Below are 24282 nucleotides of genomic sequence, written 5' to 3'. Positions count from 1 at the left end.
TGCTAGAGTGCTAGCAAAGATAGAGAACTAGAACTCTTACATACTGCTGGTGGGAATGTAAAATGGTACAGTCAGCATGGAAAACAGTTTGGCAGTATCTTACAAAGTTAGTAATATATTTACCACACAACCCACCAGTTCAAGTCCTAGGTATTTACCTCAGAAATGTCTCCCAAAGACCTGTACAATAGTAGCTTGATTTATAATAACAAAAACTGGAAACAATCCAAGTGTCCCTCAACCTGTGAATGAATAAGCAAATTGTGGTACGTCCATACACTGGGATGCTACTTAGCAATAAAAAGGAACAAATTACTGCTTAATGCAGCAACATGAATGAATATCAAAAGCATTATGCTAAGTAAAAAAAAGTCATATCCAGAAGGCTACATACTGTGTGATTGCATTTATATTCTAGAAAGGCAAAATTATAGGGACAGAAATCAGATTGGTGGTTGTTAGGAGTTGGGGGAAGGACTGACTACAGAGGAGCCTGAAGGAACTTTTGGGGTGATGAAAATGTTCTATATGTCAATTGTGGTGGTGGTTATATAACTATACACACTTATTAGAACTCATTGATCAGTATACCTAGAAAGGTTTCTGTAAATAAATTATACCACAATAAACCTGACTTCTAAAAAATGCTTTTCAAATTAATGGCAATGAGAGCACTAGAAGCCATAATTTATAGAATTTAGGCAATCTGCACTACGGGGAAAATTAATAGCCTTAACTGCTTTCATTATTAAACAAGAATAAAAATAAGTGTTCTAAGCCCTTGAAAAAGATAAGAAAGCCATGCCTCTGCAAAGTCAAATCAAGAAAAGGGGGATATAAACACAAAGAGTAAGAAAAAATAAAGATAAAATTTCAAATACAAGAACACTAAAAATTATAAAGGTTCTCTATATTGATACTAATGAATCTGAGAAGTGAATTAAATGGAAAACATCAAAACTGGTTGAAGAAAAGGTAGAAAAGATAGGGCAATACCTATATAAATAATTGGAAGTATTCTCAAAATACTATCCCTGGAGAAAGTTCCAGGTTCAGATGGGTTTCTGATACCTTTTAAGCAGTATCCTTAGGAGACAGAAAATTTCTGTCATAGTTATTCACCATTCCAGAATAAAGAAAGATAAAGATCCCAATTCATTTTATTAAGACAGCACCACCCGAACCCTACAATCTGTCAAAGTATACAGGAAGAAAATGATAGAAAAATCTTACCTTTTAATATAGTTTTTTAGAGCTACTCTTACAATAGCATTTTTTTTCTTTTTTTTTTTAGACAGAGTACAAATGGTAGAGGGAAAGAGAATCCTAAGCAGGCTCAATGCCCAGCAAGGAGCCTGACACAGAGCTGGACGCCACAACCCCCAAGGTCACAACCTGAGCTGAAACCAAGTCAGATGCCCAACCGACTGAGCCACCCAGGCGCCTCTTAAAAAAGCACTTATATATATATGCCAGAAACCATATGTATATACACTGCTTTGCTCAAATATCTTATCTGGCAATCCTCTATTACCCTAGCTTAATGGCACTTCTGTTTCTTTAAACTCCTCCCATGATAAAAACAAAAAGCAGACAACATACACTTTAGCAGTACAGTCTCAATTCTTTGCTCTTTAAAGCAGAACTCCCGTATTTTTTATTTAGTTTTTAGTTTTTATGTAAATTCCAGTTAGTTAACATACAGTGTAATACTAGTTTCAGGAGTACAATTTAGTGACTCAACACTTGGTGTTCATCACAAGTACGTTCCTAAATCTCCATCACCTATTTAACTCATGCGCCCCCCGCCATCCTCTCCACTGACCCCCTGATAACCATCATTTGGTCTTTATAGTTCAGAGTCTGTCTCTTGGTTTGCCTCTCCCCATTTTCCCCCTGTGATTATTTGTTTCTTAAATTCCACCTGAGTGAAATCATATGGGATTTGTTTTACTCTGACTGACCTATTTTGTAAAGCAGAACTCCTTTAAAAGAACCTTCTAGGGGCACCTGGGTGGCTCAGTTGGTTGAACATCCAACTCTTGATTTCAGCTGAGGTCATGATCTCCCGGTCCTGAGTTCAAGCTCCACTCCACACTGAATGTGGAGCCTGCTTAAGATTCTCTCTCTCCCCCTTTCCCCTCCCCCATGCTCGTTCTCTTGTTTTCTCTCTCTCCCTCTGAAATTAAAAACAAAACAAAAACCTCAAACTTAAAAAAGAAATAAAAAATAGGGGCAGCTGGGTGGCTCAGTAGGTTAAGTGTCCAACCCTTGATGCGGGCTCAGGTCAAGATCTCATGGTTCGTGGGTTCAAGCCCCACAATGGGCTCTCTGCTGTGTCAGCTCGGATCCTGCTTGGAATTCTCTTTCCCTCTCTCTCTCTGCCCCTCCCCCACTCGTGTACATGCAAGCACTCTCTCTCAAAATAAATAAACTTAAAAAATTTTTAAATAAAAAATTTTTAAAAACCCACTTTCTATATTCACAGTCTGTATTTTTCCTGTTTTCCTCCAACCAGTCTTGTGCCCACAATACTCCAATAAAACTGCTCTCATGCAGGTCATTAATGACTTCGTTTTGCTAACTGCAAAGGTAAATTATCAGTCCTATATCCTGAAGAATACAAATATAGTACAGTATCCCTCATGGTTGATTATAACCTTCTTCCTATAAAATAATACTATCTTGACTTATCTCCTGCCTCACAGACTGCATATCAGGTTGCTTTGCTGGTTCTTTCTTATTTCATCGTTCCCTGAATCTCATCTATACTCTCTCCCTAGGTGACTCATCTGGTCTCATGAGTTTAAATACCATCTATAAACTGATGACTCCCATATTTACAACTTCAGGTAGATCTGTTCACTAAACTCCCAACTCCTTGACATCTCTACTTGGATGTCTGACACTGTAAACGTCATTTGTTCAGAACTGAACTCCTGATCTTCAAGAAAAAAGCCTCCCAGAATCTTACTCAATCCAAGTAAATTTGTTGAAGCCAAAAACCTGGAGTCATTCTTTCTTTCTCTTACACTCTACGTATAATTTGCCAGTAAATCCGTCAGCTTTGCCTTTAAAATATATCCAGAATATTACCACTTCTCACTGCTATCTCCACTGCTCCCCCAGGTTCAGATAACCACAGTATTTTCTAACTGGAATATTTACAACTACCTCCTAAATGTTCCCCCTGCTTCTGCCCTTGTGTCCCTATAATCTAGTCTCGATATATCTAAGTCAGAGAGAGTCTCTTAGAACAAGTATACTAATGTCCTCTGCACCCCACCCCCATCACCCTGGAAACCACTGTTTTAGTTTTCCTAAGTTTGGCCTTTTCAGATTCCACAAATAAGTGACATCATAGAGTATTTGTCTCTCTCTGTCTAACCTGGGGGTGGGAGGATAGGACAGATGTTGTGTAAGGGTACAAATTTATGAGTAAATAAGTCCTAGAGATCTAATGTATCATACAGTGAATATGGAAAACAATGTTGTATGATCATCATCAAGCTTGCTAAGACTCTAGAACTTAACTATTCCAAACACTAAAATTAAGAAATGATAATTATGTAATGTGATGGTGCTAATTATCACAACAATGGCAATCGTATTACAATATGGAAGTGTCCCATAATAACATGCTTAAATTAACACAATGTGATATGTCAAATATATTTCAATGAAAAAATAATAATGGCCTGTGCTAAAGTCCTTCCTTACAAAGGATTCAAAGGCCCTAAATGATCTGCTACCCCCTCCACCCATCTTACACTGTATGTACAGCCACACTGATCTCACACTTATGAATGCTCTCACATCAGGACCTTTTTCTTGCTGTTCTCCCTGCTGGTAATGTTCTTCTTTCAGAGGCTCACAAAGTTGGGATCCCTCCTTTACGTCCTTGCTAAAGTGTCAGCTTCTCAGTGAGAGCTCCCCTGACCACCCTACATAAAACTAGAACCTCCCTCTTCCTCACTCACTGATCTTCTTCCCTGACTTTATTTTCCCCACAACATGAATCACTACCTGGTCTCTCCACCCAGCAGAAGCAAATGCAAACCTTCTCTAGAGAAATTATTCTTTAGAAGATTCCCACACACACTTCTCCAAAGAAAATGAGGAGCTCAAAGTAAAAAACAGCCAAGTATATAAGGAAAAAGGGTACTACAAAAGAGGGCCAAGAGAAATAGAGAGCAGAGACAGGTCTGAAAAGACCTTAGATAAACTGGAGAGATAATTACTGGACTAAAACATGGACGGGAGAAATTATTCAGAGCACGGCACAGAGAGTTAAAGAGGCGGAAAAAAGATATAAGATTACGGGGGGGATTACGAGAAGGGCTAACATACATTTAACTGGAGATCTGGGAGGAAAGGCAAGATAGACTAGCAACATCTGCAAAAATGATGGCTGACAATTTCCCAAAAGTGTTGAAAAACACCATTCTTATGTTTCAAGAAAATCAATAGCCGAGACAGTTTAAACAGAAGAAATCCACAGATGGTTCACTGTGCAGACCGTCAAATTAAACAGAGAAAATTTAAAGCAGGAAAAAAGTTCCTTCCAAAGAGTACTGCCATTCTCAGCAGTAATAATGAAAATCAGTAGACGGCAGAATGGTATCCTCAAGGCCCTGGGCATTATTCTACCCCCAGAGAAAGTATCTTTCAAGATGGAGGGCAAAATAAAGACAGTTTCAGACAAGCAAATACTGGGAGAGCTTACCACCACAGACCCTCACTAAAGGGCTTCCCAATCAATCAATCAATCAACCAACCAAAAAAAATCAATCAATCAATCAATAAAGGACTTTCCAAAGGCAGGAAAAAAAAAGTATCCCAGAGAGAAAGCCTGAAGAGCAAAGACAGTGGAAGGTCCAAATGATCAATGAATTGATAAGACAGAATTAAGACACATGACAACAATACGTAAGAGTTTAGAGGAATATAAATGAGTAGTGTGTTGTAAGGTCTTTGTAGCAGAATTAACATAAGATATATCTGAAACATACAGATAAAGACTAGAAGTAAAAAGATGATACTCTACCATGTAGGTACATCCTGAAGAAAACTGAAATAATATATTAGTATCAGACAAAACAGACTAAGGTAAAAGATAAACTGCAGAAAACTAAATAAATGCAATGTATTTATTCATGTATTAGAAGACATAACACTGTAAAAACATCAATTTCTGGGGCGCCTGGGTGGCGCAGTCGGTTAAGCGTCCGACTTCAGCCAGGTCACGATCTCGCGGTCCGTGAGTTCGAGCCCCGCGTCAGGCTCTGGGCTGATGGCTCGGAGCCTGGAGCCTGTTTCTGATTCTGTGTCTCCCTCTCTCTCTGCCCCTCCCCTGTTCATGCTCTGTCTCTCTCTGTCCCAAAAATAAATAAAAAACGTTGAAAAAAAAATTAAAAAAAAAAAAAAAAAAGAGGAAAAAAACATCAATTTCTTACAAATTGATCTTTCCATTCAATGTAATCCCAATGAAATGATCAGCTTTTTTTTCAAGTTTTATTTATTTTGAGAGAGAGAGAAAGGGGGGGGGGGAAGGGGGGAGGGGCAGAAAGAGGGAGAGAGGGAGAGAATCCCATGCAGGTTCCACACTGTCAGTGCAGAGTCCCACGCATGGGGCTAAACTCACAAATCATGAGATCGTGACCTGAGACGAAATCGAGTCAGATGCTTAACTGACCAAGGCACCCAGGCGCCCCTCTCAGCATTTTTTTTTTTTTTAACCTGGAACTTGATCAGCTGCTTCTGAAATTTATATAGAATGCCAAGGACCAATAAAGTACAAGTATCCAGAATATACAAAGAATGACTACAAATCAACAGAAAAGTAATCAAGACTTGAATAGCTGTGTCACAAAAGAGGAAATCCAAATGATCAATAAACATATTAAAAGGATGTTCAACTTCTTTAGTAATCAAGGAATTACAAATTAAAACTACAACTTCTAAACTGGTAAAAATGCAAAGGTCTGGTAATTCTAAGTGTTGGCAAGGAAGTGGACCAATGGGCACTCACCTTATTAGGAATGTAAACTGGCTCAATCAATTTGGAACACAGTTTGACATTAACTGGTAGAGCTGAAGATCTACATATTCTAGAAGTCAGCAGTTTCACTCTTAAGTATACAAAGAAAGCCCAGCACATATGTGCCAGGAGATAAAGAATGCCCACAGCAGCACTGTTTGCAAGTGCCCCGTGTTGGAAATAACCCATCAAAAGCAAATAAACTGTGGTCCATTCGTATAATGGAAAACTACATAGCCATTAAAGGGAAAAAAAAACAAACATGCAAACACATGGATGAGTCTCATCAGTACGATGTTAAGCAAAAGAAATAAAAACAAAAACTAAACATTATTTTTCAGGGAAGCATATATAGGTGGTAAAACAATAAAGAGTGAAGAAACGATTATCACAAAAGTCAAAATAGCAGTTTCCTCTGGGTAGGTGTTCTGGTTCTGATCAGGGAGGACTGTGTGAGGGAAGGTGGCAGGTCTGTGAGCCTGCAGTCCTCTATTTCTAGCTGGATGGCGGCTACATTGTTTTCATTTACAATTATTTAAACCATTAAGCCATATTTTACATACTTTTTTGTACATGTGATGTATCATACAATAAAGAGGCAAATGTGAAGGAATAATACAACACTTTCACTGGGTTTGCTTCCCTGCTGTAGCCGAGTACATTCTCTTCTTGGAAAGACAGTATTATTTAGTGGAAAAAGCATTAGAGGACAGAGCTCTCTTAATTAAAATCTCAATTAAGTCCCCTTAAGAAGCCCTCTTAAGCATATTAAGTCTCTCTGAACCCTAATTTGTTCACCCCCTAAATGCAAATACTAACACCTGCCCTTATCTCTTGGAATAGTCGGGCCTACCAATCACAACATACGGAAACGTGTTTAGAAAACTGCAAACGAAAAACCCAAATTAACGCGGCACCTTAGCTTCATGATCTGAAATTCAAAGGTTTTTGTTGCACTGTAGCTATGATGACACCAAAAGATAATAAAATCCATGAAAATAAAGGTTACATTCTAATAATCCTCCATTTCACTTCAAACATTTTTTAGAAAATGGTGCATCTGTTAACAGTAATGAATAAACAAATCTCTTCTTTTGAGAAGAAATATAAAACATTAACTTGACCTAAAAAATGTTATAAAAGATGCCACATTAAAAGTCTAGAGATTGACTGGGGCACCTGGGTGGCTCAGTCCGTTAAGTCTGACTCTTGATCTCAACTCAGGTCATGATCTCACGGTTCAGGGGATCGAGCCCTGCGTCAGGCTCTGCACTGATGGTGTGGAGCCTGCTTGGGATTCTCTCTTTCCCTCTCTCTCTCTGTCCCTTCCCTGCTCTCTCTCTTGCCCTCAAAATAAGTAAGTAACCTTAATAAAAGTCTAGAGATTGAGACCTGCTCCTGCATTTACAAAATAAAACTTAAGAATGTCCTTCCTCTCTATAAAGAGGAAAAATATACTTTGCTGAGTTACGCTTCCAGTACCTTCTCCCTAATAAATCACAGCTGGCACCAACTGTTCTCCCTAAAGTGAGTAAAGGAGACAGGAATTAAATAAATGATTTTACTGGGCTTCTCATGTAGCCTTAGTGCTGCTATGGGAAAAGTAACAGGAAACTTAGAGGCAAAGTCTAACTCACTAAAACAAACAATGCACAAAAGGATAAAAGTTTCAGGTATTTATTTTGCCACTTAAAAAATAACTTCTGCCATACGTATCGACACTGCTCTTAATTTTTTTTTTCAAATTCAAACATTTAAAAGATGACAAAGATGGTACAAAAATGCAAAGCAGAACAATTTATGACAATGTTGCATTATTTTTCTATATAAAATATTAATGTTGAAAGTTCTACATACCTGAATATTTTCCCTACTCCAAGTGTGTGGTGTTTTATTGGCAAGTAATTTCAGATCTTGAATAGCAAGTCTCTTTACTGCCTTCCTAGGGTCATTCTTCAAATACTGCAATAGTAGCTGAATCTATGAAAGAAAGGTCATTCATGAACAACACTGCCACCGAAATTACCATTAGGGATGTACTACCGTTTAGTGAAGCTTTTAGATCTGAGACAGGACTCATTTCAGATTGCAGCCCTATCATTAGCTATGGGTCCATGTTTGGGCCAGTTTCTCCTCGTGCATAAAAGTATACTTATATTGGGGCGCCTGGGTGGCTCAGTCGGTTAAGCGTCCGACTTCGGCTCAGGTCATGATCTCACGGTCTGTGGGTTTGAGCCCCGCGTCGGGCTCTGTGCTGACAGCTCAGAGCCTGGAGCCTGTTTCAGATTCTGTGTCTCCTTCTCTCTGTGACCCTCCCCCGTTCATGCTCTGTCTCTCTCTGTCTCAAAAATAAATAAACGTTAAAAAAAAAAAAGTTTAAAAAAAGTATACTTATAATCCTTTAACTCGTAAGATTCTAGCACAGGACCTGGCCTTTTAATCTTTACTGCCAACTCCATGCTCTGCCAAGTGCCCTCACTTCTACTTCATGTTCTTAAAGGGCTCCCAAGAATTACTACTGTGGATGCAGAAAGAAAAAAGCAAGCAAAAGGAAATTAAGTCATCTTTATCAGAGAAAGGGACCTTAATATTATCAAAGCTTAGGGGTTACTTAAATTTCTTGGTTTATACTTAATAGGAAAGTTTACTGAAGAAAAGGCAGTTTAAAGAAAACTGAAATTACCTGCTTAGGCGTATCAACCAAAGATGAAGCGGCAAGCAGAGTAAAAGTGTGCAAAGAAACAATCACCATCTTGGTGGAGGGATAGGACGTGACCAGCTGCTGTAAAAGCTGACGTGCGCTGGACGCCAGGATCGCATCATGGTGCATGTGCTGAAGGATGGGGATTAACTTCAGCTTCAAGTCAACTGGTGTGGCTAACCCTGGATGCAAAAGGAATCGTTAGGGACAGATTTCTGATTATCATCCTTGATAATATTTCACATTTAAAAGGTCTGATTCGGGGCGCCTGGGTGGCTCAGTCGGTTGAGCATCCAACTTCAGATCAGGTCATGATCTCGGGGTTCAGGAGTTCGAGCCCCACATCTGTCTCTGTGCTGACAGCTCGGAGCCTGGAACCTGCTTCAGATTCTGTCTCCCTCTCTCTCTCTGTCCCCCCCCTACTTGTGATCTGTCTCTCTCTGTCTCTCTCTCTCTCTCAAAAATAAACATTAAAAAAAAATTAAAAGAAAAAAAGGTCTGATTCACTTAGCAAAATGACCATTAAAACAAACAGTATACTAATGTTATGTTTACGACATCAAAGATAATTATAGTAACGCTAACCCCCAATTAAGTTTGATAGTTTTCTTCCAAAGTATTTATCTTAACATTAATTTTTTGGTGAGTATGAAACTACATGCTGACAGTAGAAAATGCCTTTAAAAGGCACAGCAGAAAGCAAAGTTTATTATTTGCTGTCTATTTCTTCCCATAGCATACTAAAAAGATATATGCATGCAGGTACATATACATATGTACACACATACTCAATGGCTACAATTTAATTATATTTACAGTTTTAATTATTTCCTTCAACACTAAGTCAAGACCTGGATGTGAACAGACTGTGTGTTGAGGGGTTCTGAAGTTCTCTGAACTTAGTGTGGCAATGCCTTTTTTTACCTCCTCCACGGCAGGCATTCCATGAGGATTAAGTCCAGCATATCTTTTGCTGTCAACACTGTAGCTACACAAAAGCATGTTTTCTTCTGCAGCATGGCTTTGTGATGATAAAGAACAAAAACCTGTAGATCATAATTCACCACATATATGCCAAAAGCTAATTCATACTCTGCGGAACACTGTTTTCCCATTGTGAAGTCACCGTTAGTGGGAATATATAAGAACATTCCAACATCCAGGGGTGCCTTCCATCGACAACTCCCTTGCTGTGTGGCCTCTGTTTAGGTCTGGCCAAAGCAGAGAGCCCCAGGAGATGGAGGGGAGAAAAATGAGGTCAGAGTATGGACTCCCTGGTTTCCTTTCTGTAGCCATAACCGGCTTATGTTATTAATGTTTTGATCCTTACAGCACCAAATGCGTTTGACACTGCTGGCCATTCTGTCTTTGAAACTCTTCTCTCTTGAAGGCATATTCTTCCTGGCTTTTGTCCTTCTTCTGGCTATTCCTTCTCAATCTCTCTGTATTCATCTCTTTTAGCCACACTTTAATTTCTGGTATTCCTTGGGGTTGGTTAAGACACTTTTCTTCTCACCCTCAGTACTTTCCTTGAGTGAGGTGATATAATCCCATGGCTTCCATTATCAGCTATATGCTAAAGACTACCTCCTCCTACCCCTCCACCCTGCCCCTGAACTTCAGATACATGAATCCCATTACCTCCTGTCACCTCCACTGGGATGTCTGGTCAGAAGCATTTTGTACTTACTGGGGTGCAGAGAACTTCTGGTCTTCCCCACAAAAAAATGGGAAAATTTTTCCCATTTTAGTATATGACAGGTGCATCATTATAGAGCCTTTCTTGATTCTCTTACTTCTCTCACACCCCACATCCAAATTTATTAGCAAATCCTATTGATCGTAGCTTTAAAATACAAGCCACATCTGACAATGCCATTCTGTTCCCATTGCTGTCCCTCTGGCCGACTTCCACCATCATCTCCAGACTGAATTACTGCAAAGTTCTCCTAAGTATTTTCCCTACTTACACCTTTCCCCATGGCAGACTCCTATCTCATATCCCTCCCTCCTTCCTCTGCAAATCTATGCTCAACCCAGCAGTCAGTGGAATTTTTCGCATTGATAGACATTTTTACTGGTTTAGGGACACTCAAGAGGTTTTCCTTGGCAGAAACACAAGCAACTTAAACTTAAATGTAAGGATGCTTTTATTACTAAGACTCCCCTGCCATTTCCCTATCTTGGGCTCCAGCCTTCCTCCACCCTACTCCTGTGCTTTTTTTCCCTCTTTCTCTTTCAACCCCCTAGAGTTCCTGTTCTTTTGCTTAAATTTTTTTATAGATAAAACTTGAGAAACAATAATGAATCTTAAGTGTGCAAACTAGTGGGTTTCTACATGTGAATAAACCCAAAAAACTATCACCCAAATACACACAATACTCCCGCACCGGCATAGGAAGGTCATGGGCATAGCTTCCACCAACTCCCTTGCTATTTGCCCGCTGTCTGAGTTTAGCCAGTGTAGAGCCCCAGCAGGGTATAGGAGGAAGAAGAAAGACGTCAGGGTATTTATTCCCTGAGTCCCTCTCCACAGGGCCACATCAGGTCAAGCACACTGAAGGTCAGTTTTTCAAAGTGGCCCTCTTGACATGACTTCACGCTTCTGGTAATCACTCCCTCTTTGCACCCTTGGGTGCAGGACTACATTATCCCCTACAGTTCATCCTGCCCACAACTTTATAAATTGCTGCTTCCTTAAACCCTCCTTGGATTATTTTAATTCAAGTGTGATATCTGTTCCCTGCTGAGCTCCTGTCTGACAGAGCAAGCGTTTGATAAAAACTACTCAACAAATGAGTGACGCATCCTTTTAATGATAGCTTTCTGCAGTAGAGCCCTTTTCTGGCAGTGAGAAAAAAGCACAAAGGAATAAAGGAGAACAGGACAAAGCTCAACCATTGTATCCTGGTCTTCAGGTAATTTTAACGTGGCTCCATTTCCTTTTCTGTAAAAGAGACCTAACAGCATTACCTGTCGACGTCTGCCAAGTTGTACAACTCAAAGGAACGTCACTTAGAAAAATACAAAGGACGTGGTGCTCTCTAGAGCTGTGCAGTGCTGGAGCCCCAGAGCCCCCTTTAATGAGCAGGAGGGTAAATGGGGTTAATACACATGAAGCGTAATATGGAAGATGAGATTAGAAAACTAGGGCCTTGTAGGCCATGGTAAGGAATCTGGATTTGAGTTTAGCTGCAACTGGAAGAAGACACTGGAGGAACATGAACAGAGTAAGAAACGAACTCCAGAACTTCTAACAGCCCTCCGCTCCCCAGATCAGACTGTTCTTCCCCTAAATATCTGCATCTCTCACACAAGTATCACTCCACTAGTGGCCTTCCTTGACCAGCATATACAAAATATAAAGCACCCCCTTCCACCCTGGGGTGGGGACTCTACTCTGGGAGCTCCCTGTCCCTACCCTGCTTTTTTTTCCATAGCAACTGTTATATTTTATTTTTATTTGTCTATTGCCACCACCACCCCACCCCCCACTTCTGCCACTAGAATGTAGGTTACAGGAGGGCAAGGACTTTGTTTTGTTCATTACTGTATCCTAAGCACCCAGAACAGCTCTGGCATTTAGAAGACACTTAATAAATATTATTTAAATGAATAAGTAAATGAATGGTGACAAGCACACAGTAAGTACTTAATAAATGGTAGCAGCTATTATTAATACAAATCCCAGTAAGTCACTTCATAATACTAAATGAAGCACACATACCTTGAATCATTTCACTGATTTTGTTACAGATTCCTACAGCAAAATCCCTTTGAAAAAAGAGAGAACAGCAACAACTTTAAAACCAAGAAAAATTACATTTGCTGACGTTTTCTTTTTTTTTTCCAATTTAATACATTATTTTAGTGTATTCATTATTAATGATTTTTTTTAAATATATGAAATTTATTGTCAAATTGGTTTCCATACAACACCCAGTGCTCATCCCAACAGGTGGCCTCCTCAATATCCATCCCCCACCCTCCCCTCCCTCCCACCCCCCATCAGCCCTCAGTTTGTTCTCAGTTTTTAAGAGTCTCTTAGGCTTTGCTGACGTTTTCTAAGGACTTAAAGAGAACAAAATCAACACAATATTACAAATCGTAACAAGGGTCTGGTACGGGGGGTGGGGTGAGAACTGCAACTGACACCTAAACTTCCACCAGCGAACGGCTCTGTCAACACTATTCACCAGCGAACGGCTCTGTCAACACTATTCTCAAGTGGCGTTCAAGGAACGATGCTCTGACATACGAGTGCTGCTGCACGTATCCTGCATCACCAAGCCCCACTGTCTAAAAGATTCGAGGTCACCATCTCAGTTCATGATGTTTTAGGAAAAGCTTTTAATTATGAAAAGCTTTTAATACCATAAGCTGACTATACAAGGAATAAAATATATTTTAAATATTCTAAGTTTTAGAAAAATAGACTAATTATGAAATAGAAAAGTGGTAGGAAATATGGGCAGAATCTTACCAAGAGCTGAATTATTTAAAGTTAGCCATGTTTGGGTTTTTTTTTTTTTTATATTATATACATGTAAAGTATTTTCCAAGGGGCTGCTTTTGATTCTGTCTTAACAAAAATATAAGTGAGTGTTGCAAAAGTTATTAATAACATGAATATTTGGGATAGGACATTACATCATATGTAAGGAAATATGATACAGATAATATGATCAAGCTTGGCTCATTTAGCCATGATAAATGATATGTTAAGACATAAAATACTCCCCCTCTGCAGTTCAGTGGATGTCCACATAAAATATTTCCTGCCATTAAGATATTTGCCATTTTCAGTTTCATTCTCTCATAAGCTCAGTGTTTTCCAGAGTCTACATGATGCATAATGACACCATCTCTTGACAGCTAATGGAATGTGTAATTGTGCATTCTTGTGTTTTCTAGAATTTTCCAAGGTAGTAGGTTTAGTATATGAATACGTTCTCTGAGATTAACTCAATTTGTTCTCAATTCTCCTGTGTTGTTACTATATTTGACTGTATCTATTTTTTTTAATGTTTATTTTTGAGAGAGAGAGAGAAGCGAGCACGAGGCAGGGAGAGGCAGAGAGAGAGACACAGAATCTGAAGCAGGCTCCAGGCTCTGAGCTGTCAGCACAGAGCCCCACGCAGGGCTGGAACAAATGAACTGCAAGATCATGACCTGAGCCAAAGTGGGACGCTTAACTGACTGAGCTACCCAGGCGTCCCTTGACTATATCTATTATTATCTTTAGAATCTCATTATCATTCATCATTATTTTGAAATCCTGAGGTTTTCCTTATGTTTATAGAGAAACATATCAGGAAGTACACATTGTCATGTTCTGCATTAAATTTTGGAAGATTTTCCTAAAATTTTATCTAAAGTTGCTTTTGTTTTAGAATTCAATAATATTTTATTCCAAAATAAAATAAAGTTTATTTGCAAAGTCTTTTTTTATAATTTAAAAAAAAAAAATCACTGGCCAGAGATTAGCAGGCTCGTTTTCTCAACACACAGCTGAACTGTCTAGGTCTAAAGATGCTGAAAAAAGCTAAAACTGACATATCAGAGAGTTTTCTAATGTGTGGAAAGAAAGAACCTATTCTAAAGGAAAGCAAAATTGTAAATTAAAAAAAATGACTAAAGCTATCCTTGATTTTTTTAGATGTTTATAATTTAACTTATCGTGCCTCATGATATAAAACATTTCAAAATGTATTATGGTACCAGTTAACTCGTGGTTTCATTTTGAGACTATTTAGCATTTTTTTAAAAAGACTATTTTAAATGGGCTCTTTAAAAGCAAAATATTGATTTTCAAACCAAAAATAAGAACAGGGTGAGTTATAATGCACTGGCTGGAGAAGTGCACCTAACATAAGAGTCATGTGCAGCTGAGCACTGACAATGCTGAAAACCTGGATGAAAAGTCAGTGAAAGAAGTCAAGGCACTGCCACTTTTCAACATTAGAGTAATTTATGAAATAAAAGATTTAGCTGCAAACAGGAAGACTAAGTCACAGCTCAACTGCAGAGTTTTATTTCTGCATACAGATGGACAAATCAACAGACATGGCGAGACATGCTCTTCTGGTTGTATCAGCATCACCTAATCATAAAACCTCATCTCTTATGTGAACTCTGGGCAATCAACATGATTTGTGCCGAAATTTTCAAAGTGAGTAACTTTTTTTTGGTTGTTTTTAAATTTTCTGGTTTTTCTGGAACACCAATGCTGCCATCTTCACCACTGGTACCAAAGTAACGATTGAAATTGCTAGCACCTCACCAAGAGTCAAGGCAGTGTCCCCAAACTGAACTACGGTCATTGCACTGCTGACCGCTGCACACTCACATGAAAAGGAAGAAAGGAAGTCAGATGTGCTTACAAATGTCCCTGATAAAACAGTGGAAATTACTAATTTTATTGAATTTCAACCCTTGAGCAAGTGTCTTTTTAATATTATCGGACAAAATGGAAGGCACACATAAAGTACACACTGGATGTCTCCAGGATAAGTCCCCAGCAACTGTTTCAATTATGATATGAATTAGCCATTTTTTTTCATAAAACTTCATGGTTATTCAGACATGGCTATTTGGTAGACATTTTCTCAAAAGACGAATAAAGCCAGCTTGTAAATTCACAGAAAATAACGGGAAAGTTTTTTGCCAATCTGAACTTCTAAGCAAAAATCAGGATTTCAGAAAACTTGCAACTATGGCCATGAGTTTGACAGCTTAATATTTAAAGACTTTCCTGATGAGATCGGTGGTGAGAGTAACAAATGTGAACCTCTGATATGATACAGTGAGGTGCGTCAACATTTGGATGACGTGCATAACACAGCGAACCAATACTTTCCAAAAGACAAATGCATAAGTTATAAAAACAGACACGGGTAAGAGATTCCAATGGATTTCAGCATAATAAAGTACAAGTTCATGGATACGGTTCTAGAGCCCACACTGCAGTTTAACTTTAAGAAACCATACTTGTCTGGTTTTGGTATAGCATCAAAGAAAAATATCCGTAATTACCTATCAAGCCTTTAAAAATATTCCTTTCTTAGATACCATATGTTTTCACTCTTATGTGGATCCTGAGAAACTTAACAGAAGACCATGGGGGAGGAGAAGAAAAAAAAAAAAAAGAGGTTAGAGAGGGAGGGAGCCAAAACATAAGAGACTCTTAAAAACTGAGAACAAACTGAGGGTTGATGGGGGGTAGGAGGGAGAGGGGGGTGGTGATGGGTATTGAGGAGGGCACCCGTTGGGATGAGCACTGGGTGTTGTATGGAAACCAATTTGACAATAAATTTCATGTTTAAAAATAAAATAAAATAAAATAAAACCCCTATAATAAAATAAACAAATAATAAATAAAAATATTCCTTTCTTTTCCAACTACATATCTGTGTGAGGTTGGATTTTTTTCATACACTTTAACCAAAATAACATATTGCCAGCAGAAATGTTGAGTACAGAAACAGATATTAGAATCCAGCCAGCCATTAAAGAGATTTCCAAAAAAGGTATAACGATGCTACTCATCTCACAAAACTGCTTTTTTATTTTGGAAAATAATTATTTTCATAGCAGTATTTTTACATTAACATCTTTAGAGAACTGTTATTTTAAAAATGAATTAATAAGTACTTTAAAAATTTAGACATTTAAATTTCTAATAGTGTAAATATCAACCACTGTAGTCCACATAAACAAGCTCTTTGAGGACCTCGATAATGCTTGAAAAGTGTAAAGAGATTCTAATACCAAATAGTTTGAAAACTACTGTTCTAAGATAACAATTTCACATTTGATAAGAAAACGTTAAGTTATAAATGTCTTTTAGGTATAAGGTAAAAGGTGTATCAGGTCTGTATATACAACTCATCCACATTTCAGAATGCTCTCATACTTGTTATCCCTTCTTCTTAGAATATTCTTCCTCTCACTTGCTGCCTCTTTATCACCCAGTTTCAGCTCAAATGTCATTCGTCAGAGAGGCCTTCCCTGATCACCCTACTTAAAGCAGTTCATTCAGGTCATTATCACAATGATGAAATTATTTTTATCACAAAATGGTTTTAGTGTTTCATATATTAACACGCATCTAAAACTATTCTGGGTTTACATAACAATAGGGCCATGATCTTCTCTACCCCTGTATTCCTGGGTGCTTAGAATAGTTATCTGGATATGGTGGATATTCAATAAGAATTTTTTTCACTAACTATATAACTTTTATGCAACTCAAAATTTAAAAATCTGTTACAGGGCTTTAGGGCCAATGAAGTGCAAATTAGAAGCCTGCAGTTTTCTTATCTTTTCCTTTCTTTTCTTTCTTTCTTTCTTTCTTTCTTTCTTTCTTTCTTTCTTTTTTTCTTTCTTTGCTTTCACTTATCCAGTAACACTTTTTAAAATTCTTAATGTCAACACTAAGAATGTACGTTAAAAATATATAGTCTCATATGGTAATAAGATTATAAACAGAATAATCAGATTTTCCAGCTCCCCCCCCCCAAAAAAAAAGTCAGATCTCACAACATTGCACCTACATTCCTGCCCTGTCACAATCAGCTGGGGCCAAGGGGCATGCAGCTACCACTTTTAAATGGCAAGTGCACTATTCAGTTCAGCACAGTGGCCACAAGAGGGCACCTTTCTCATTGACAATGCATCCCCATTCTCTGAAGGCATTTGGGTTTCCAACTCCTGCTTTGTGACCCGGTGACTAGCTCTTTAGATATATAAAATCCCAACCTTTTTTAGAACAAGTGAGATGTGATTATGATACTAGACAGGGGGAGAACAGTGTTAAATAAATTCTTAAGGTCTTATTTGGCCAGTTGCTCTAATCCATTTAAGATCCAAAATTGATAGAGATACTAAGACAAAAACCCTTCAGTACTGGTTGAGCTATCTGATCTCAGGCCAGGTCTGTCATCATTTCAGAAGAGGTAAACGCTAATCTCAAAAAGATACAGTTCATCATACAATTTTACACTCTGATACATTTTGATAAGCCCTTCAGCCTTCCCTACTGTGCTATTTTGGTATTTTTAAACATCACAAATTATATCATATTGAAACCTTTTACACTAAAAACTGCTTCTACATAAACTGTCAATTTAAATGTTTACTGGTCATCAATTCTATAAACAAAGAATCATGTTTCTATGTTATTTGGTCTTAATCTTTTCTAAAACAGATTAGAAATTCCATAGCTGGTAAAATTGGCTTCTGATTATAACATAAGAGAAAATCTGAAGTAAAGATGATTCTCGTTAAATCAAATATAATCGCTAAATTACAAATCTATCATCTAAATTTAGAAACTAAATTTAGAAAACTATTTTGGAGGGGCACCTGGGTGGCTCAGTGGGTTAAGCGTCTGACTTCGGTTCAGATCATGATCTCTCAGCTTGTGAGTTTGAGCCCCACGTCGGGCTCTGTGCTGACAGCTCAGAGCCTAGAGCCTGTTTCAGATTCTGTGTGTCCCTCTCTCTCTGTCCCTCCCCTGCTCATGCTCTGTCTCTCTCTGTCTCAAAAATAAACAAACATTAGAAATTAAAAAAAAAAAAGAAAAAACTATTTTGGAGCTACAGAAAGTAGCAAATTTACTCAGATTATAAAGTACTGGCACTTTGTCAGTGGTAATCAGATAACCATTCACTAAATATAATTCTTATCCAATAAAAATAATTTTTAAAAAGTTCTCTCAATAGTAATTACTCTCAATAAGAAAAAAAACATTAGTTTTCAAAAGCACAAATAAGAATTGTATTTACTCAGATATTTCTCTTCCTCAATTACTGCCACACCTACTAATTTTGAGCAGTACATTAAAAATTACATGCTTTCTATTCTCCATTCTCCTTTTCCAATGAATAATCCTATGATTCTGAAGGTTTGATAGGAGCAGCTGAAGAAATGAATACTCATATGGCTAAAATCTGAATGAAGAAAATTGGTGATTATTTCAAGTTTTATCCAAATTTAGCAGAGATTCTTAATAGGAAATGCTATTTTTTAATTTCAAAAATAATATCATTCATCTGATTATAAAGTCCAAACCTGCTCCTGACAGTATATACAGAAATTTATAAAAAGTAAAATTAAAATAAGATACCAATTTATCACCCAGAGACAATATTTGATCTATATATCCTTTGTCTTTTTCCATTCCATCAATACAAACACACGTTTCTTAAAAAATATATTCTATACTATCCCATAAGCTATGATGTACCCTGTTTTCAAATACATTTCTAAAATATATTTGTTAAGAACTGATATAACACTTCATTATATGACCATATTTATCTACATACATTGGTTAGAAGTTCGGTTGCTACTAATCTTTTTTGTTTTTATAACATTGCAACTAGCATCCTTGCAAATAATTATCAGTACATTTTGCTGATTCCTTGGGGTAAGTTCTCAGAAGTGGACTTCATAGGCCCACTTAAGGAGAAAAAGGATGGACATGTTTAAGGCAAAATGCATACTACCAAAATGTCCTCCAGAGCAATGCTACTTTTGATTATCAGTCAGTAAAGGGGATAATATATTTTTTTAGAGAGAGTAATTTAACAAGTCAAACAGTAACATAATCATGGTCAACACTGCATCCAAAAAAAAAAAAAACAAAACTGTCCTACAAGATAATAGTGTAGGATATGACATCCCAAATAGGTTAAACCTGGTTTCAGCTCGAGTTACTATCTCTGTCAAACTATCCACAGCTCTAATGCCAAACAGCCAACCTTGAAGAGACAACAGAAAGTAGCAATTGAGCATCCGAACCGTGTATGTTTAGGAGGGTGCCTCGGTGGACAGAACTTCGGTTCCTCAATGGAGCCCTCCCTAACTACCCCAATCTGTGCTGATCTGTCCTTCTGGAAATTCTCATTTATTACAGTTAATGCCAACATATGTACTTTTCTATTACATGTACTGAGGTTCTGTTTCCCCAACATGATGTAAACTCTCTTGGAAAATACGCCTCGCCATTTATATTTTCCTCTTAGTGTTTATGTACAGTGATGAGTTATTCCTTCAAAACCTCTTCTCGGGAAGCCAAATTATTAAAAGGCTGATGCTTACTTTGACTGTGCAGAAAAGTTTGCAGCAGCAAAAACGGCAGCTTCAACTTCTACGTTATCATGTGAATCCAGACTCTGTCGGATACTGTGATGAGCATTCTTCCTCTCAGGAATTATTGATGCCAGACTTCCCAACATCCTACAGAGAAAAAGAAACCCAAGAATAACAGAAATACCTTAAGCTAAAAATCAAGAGAGGAAGAAGCAAGGCAAAGCTAGATACCAAAATTAAAATTTGTAGGTAAATCCTTAAACCTCAGGTTAATAAAGCATCAATTTTAGGAACCAAGCAGTGACTCAAATTCTAAACACTTTCCCATACTCCAATATGTCAGAAAAATTAACATGGCTTATCTAACATAAGCAAAATTTAAAATTATCATCCTGAAGTACATTCCAGGTACCAAGTGGAGCCCAGAAACTTCTGAATTATTAAAGCATCAAAATACCAATTTTCCAATGTTCTGTAAGTAAGTCCATTTTAGCAGAGCAACATTTTTGCTATTAAGCAGATCCACAATGTAAAAAAAGTAAGATTTCCAATTTTTTTTTTCCACATCAGTAAATACTGATAGCATGATCTTCAAATCTGTCTTCAACACCAAGAGAAAAGAGGTAGAGGATGTTCCCTGGGGCTCATATCGGAGTCTGCGAGGGTAAGGAAGGTAGAGTCTGGAAAAACACAGGCTACTTTATAATAAACTGTCAATCTGGGAAAGGGAAAAAAAAATCTATTGTTTGTAACATAAACTACAGAAGGTAGAGCTTGAAAGATGTTTTCAGCAGAAAGGCGTGGATGTTAGAGGGCTGCAAAACACTGCAATGAACAAAACAGAGTTCTTACAGGGACAACCTTTGTCTAAGTCAATGTCCTAAGTACCGTCCAACTTGACACGCCATCACTATCTTATGGAGGTTTGACTGGACAGAAGTGTTAGAGTTTATACAAAACAAAATACTAAAACGGACTAAATATGTGATTTGTATTCAATTTGAAAATAAAGTTTTGAAATTACATAGATATTTTTCAAAAGAAATAAATGGCTTGTGATATATTTTATACAAGAGAAAATGAGATTAGGCTAATATTGACACATTTGGATTAACAGTTTGTTGCTATTTAAATATAAAAGGGCAAAACAAGCATAATCCCACTGGTCACTACTTTCTGAAGATATTTCTGGTAATATTATAAATAACTTGTAGCACTACATTTCAAACCTTATAAATACCTTCCAGCTTCTTCTCCTTCCATTTGCTTTGATAAGTCTAGATTTTTTAAAAATATTTTTGAGAGAGAGTGAGAGCAAAAGTGAGAGAGAGACAGAATCCCAACAGGCCCTGCGCTGTCAGAGCAGAGCCTGACCCGGGGCTCAAACTCACGAACCGTGAGATCATGCCCTGAGCAGAAATCAAGAGTCGGATGTTTATTAACCAACTGAGCTACCCAGGCGCCCCTGTTTTAATTGGTAAGTCTAAAGTAATGGGTAAAAAAAGAAAACATCTTTGAAATATCATCTCTTCCTTGTCCTTTCTCCTTTTTAAGTTTAAATCATTCTGACTCTAAAAACTCCTTAGCGTTTGAGAGACATCACTTTTTGCTTTTCTTCATGAGTTTAATCTTATTAATACATTCTTCTAGAAAGCAGTCTCCTTGAGATCAGAGTTCTCACTTAAATCTATGTTCCTTAAAACACACAACAAACTTTCTACTCAACAGGTACTTAATGTTGATCTATCATTTACCAGCCCCATCTTTTCTTTGTAGACTTTGTTTTTCTCAACAGACTCGTTTTTCGGTTTTTCATTGTGCTATTACCAGGCTCTTCAATGAAAAATCGTGTTCCTATAAAATGTTAAGATCATTTCTGTATTATATCTTTTTATTTATAAAAAAAGTATTATAATCAAGCATTTCATGATAGAAGGAATGAATATATAATCACTAATATGCTTCATACATTTCAAAGATAGATTTTTTTTTTTTAACGTTTATTTATTTTTGAGACAGAGAGAGACAGAGCGTGAACAGGGGAGGGGCAGAGAGAGAGGGAGACACAGAATCTGAAACAGGCTCTAGGCTCTGAGCTGTCAGCACAGAGCCCGACGCGGGGCTCGAACTCACAGACCTTGAGATCATGACCTGAGCCGAAGTCGGCTGCTTAACCGACTGAGCCACCCAGGCGCCCCTCAAAGATAGATTTTTAACAGCCAGTTTCTTTATATTTCTATGGTGACTGAAAACTTTTTTTTTTTTTTTTGGCATGTGTTGCATTTTGCCACATAGGAAATAAGTGAATCCATTAGGGCAGGTATCATTTTTCTCATTTTACACCAGGGAAAGTGATTTATGAAATGTCAGCACATCAGAATGTGAGTTGGGACCAAAACAGTTCTCCCTATGCATGCAGCCAAACTTCTCTTCAGTTGAGCAGGCCACTGTTTCCCAAATGGGGTTTCAAAATGCTGACATCTTTTTTTTTTTTTTTAATTACAAAAGTACTTAAATTACTTTTCCATTTTAAAAGCAGAATATTTTGAAGACCTCGTGGTATAAACTAAAAGCATATGTACAGTGGTTAGTGGCTATAACATAAGCACACTCGCAGCCTACTCACTTGGCTTTACACTGCCAGCATCTGGGGTGGTTTTGACAGTTACCCAGTTTGGAACTTTCTTTATTCTGAGGCATACATTATTTTAGTTACAGACAGAAAACATAAGAAACAATTATGTTGAGACATAACTTAATGAAGAGTATAAAAAATGGTAGTAATTCTGTTCATGGCATTCAGGCCCTAAAAGAAGTTTCTGTCTATTCTTAAATATGATATGTAAAACATGCATCTGACAAAGGACTGGTATTGAGAATATATCAAGAAATCCTACAATTCTGTAATAAAGAGACAAGTAAAATCTTAAAATCTAAACAATCTAATAAAAGAAAATGGGCAAGTGATTTGAACGACTGCTCCCCAAAAAGAGAGAGAAAAACCGTGAGAAAAAGCTCAACATCATTACCATCAGGGAAATGCAAATCAAAACTGCTACACACCCATCAGAATGGCTAATGTAGAAGATAAGACACACCAAAGGCTGGCAAGAAGGTGAAGTAACCAGAACTCACATACTGTTGGTCAGAATATAAAATGGTTAAAATCGCTTTGGAAAAAGGCTTGGCAGTTTCTTATAAAATTAAATATACACCTACCCTATGGTTCAGCAATTTCACTCCTAAGTATATATTTGTCAGAAAGGGAAGCATGTTCACAACAGGTCTTGGACAAGAAGGTTCATAGCAACTTTACTTATGATAGCTGTAAACTGGAAAGAGCCTAAGAGTTCATCAGTAAGAGAACAAATAAACTGTTACTGTCACACAATGGAAAAGTACTCAGCAATAAAAACAAATTAATGACATACAAAATGGATTAATATCAAAAAACGAAAAGAAGCCTTATACAAAAGGATACCCACTGTATGAGGCCACTTATATGACATTTGAAAACAGATGAAAACTTATCTAGGTAACAGGAAAAACTCAGACCAGCAGTGGCCTCTGGGGAGGTGGACGAGAGAAGTGAGTAGGATGGGGCGTGAAGGAATATTCTGGAGTAAGTTCTATACCTTGATAGTGGTTGGAGTTACTTGAAGCATCTGTCAGTACTCAGTAAATTAACTGACATTAAAGAACCAGATAACCCTGTAAACGAACTGAACTCTAGCTAATGATACGCATGCTAAAGTATCCAAAGGAAAGTGTATGGTCTGTAATTTACTAGGAAATGCATTAGAAAAAGTTTTTTGCTCTTTTGTTAAAATTTATAGTAAAGTGTTACTGGAAAAGAAAGGAATCTACATTTTAATATATTTAGTCCCAAGTCAAACATGTGATTTAAATTTTTTTATTGACAAATCACGCTTTTTCTTACATAAGCTGTAAATGATATGGTGTTTGTTACTTGCTGAAGCACAAACTTAGTTTTCTTTATAATTTCTAAAAGATTGTATTTTTATATTTTTTATTTTTTTTAATTTACATCCAAATTAGTTAGCACATAGTGCAACAATGATTTCAGGAGTAGATTCCTTAATGCCCCTTACCCATTTAGCCCATCCCCCCCCCACAACCCCTCCAGTAACCTTCTGTTTGTTCTCCATATTTAAGAGTCTCTTATGCTTTGTCCCCCTCCCTGTTTTTATATTATTTTTGCTTCCTTTCCCTTATGTTCATCTGCTTCGTCTCTCAAAGTCCTCATATGAGTGAAGTCATATGATACCTGTCTTTCTCTAATTTTGCTTAGCATAATACCCTCTAGTTCCATCCACGTAGTTGCAAATGGCAAGATTTCATTCTTTTTGATTGCCGAGTAATACTCCAGTGTGTGTGTGTGTGTGTGTGTGTGTGTGTGTGTGTGTGTGTGTACCACCTCTTT

The 24282-nt window shown here is 37.5% G+C and overlaps 1 protein-coding gene and 1 long non-coding RNA gene across 2 annotated transcripts in view; one reads left to right on the top strand and one right to left on the bottom strand.

The window, feature by feature from the left end:
- The window catches only part of INTS7 (integrator complex subunit 7), a 92422-nt gene that overhangs the window by 52083 nt on the left and 16057 nt on the right, over positions 1–24282 (bottom strand). The window contains exons 4-7 of the mRNA XM_042924937.1: positions 19848–19985; positions 12469–12515; positions 8724–8923; positions 7898–8020 (exon numbers count right to left, since the gene is read on the bottom strand). Of these exons, the coding sequence (XP_042780871.1) occupies positions 7898–8020; positions 8724–8923; positions 12469–12515; positions 19848–19985 (508 nt within the window). The remainder of the gene's footprint in view (positions 1–7897; positions 8021–8723; positions 8924–12468; positions 12516–19847; positions 19986–24282) is intronic.
- Positions 9829–14913, top strand: LOC122211649. The gene is made up of 3 exons (XR_006198768.1): positions 9829–9998; positions 11564–11659; positions 14790–14913. It is a non-coding gene; the product is annotated as an uncharacterized LOC122211649 (long non-coding RNA).

The sequence above is a fragment of the Panthera leo genome, chromosome F3 (assembly GCF_018350215.1).
Source record: "Panthera leo isolate Ple1 chromosome F3, P.leo_Ple1_pat1.1, whole genome shotgun sequence".
NCBI lineage: Eukaryota > Metazoa > Chordata > Mammalia > Carnivora > Felidae > Panthera > Panthera leo.
This window is presented reverse-complemented; position numbering and strand designations above follow the sequence as displayed.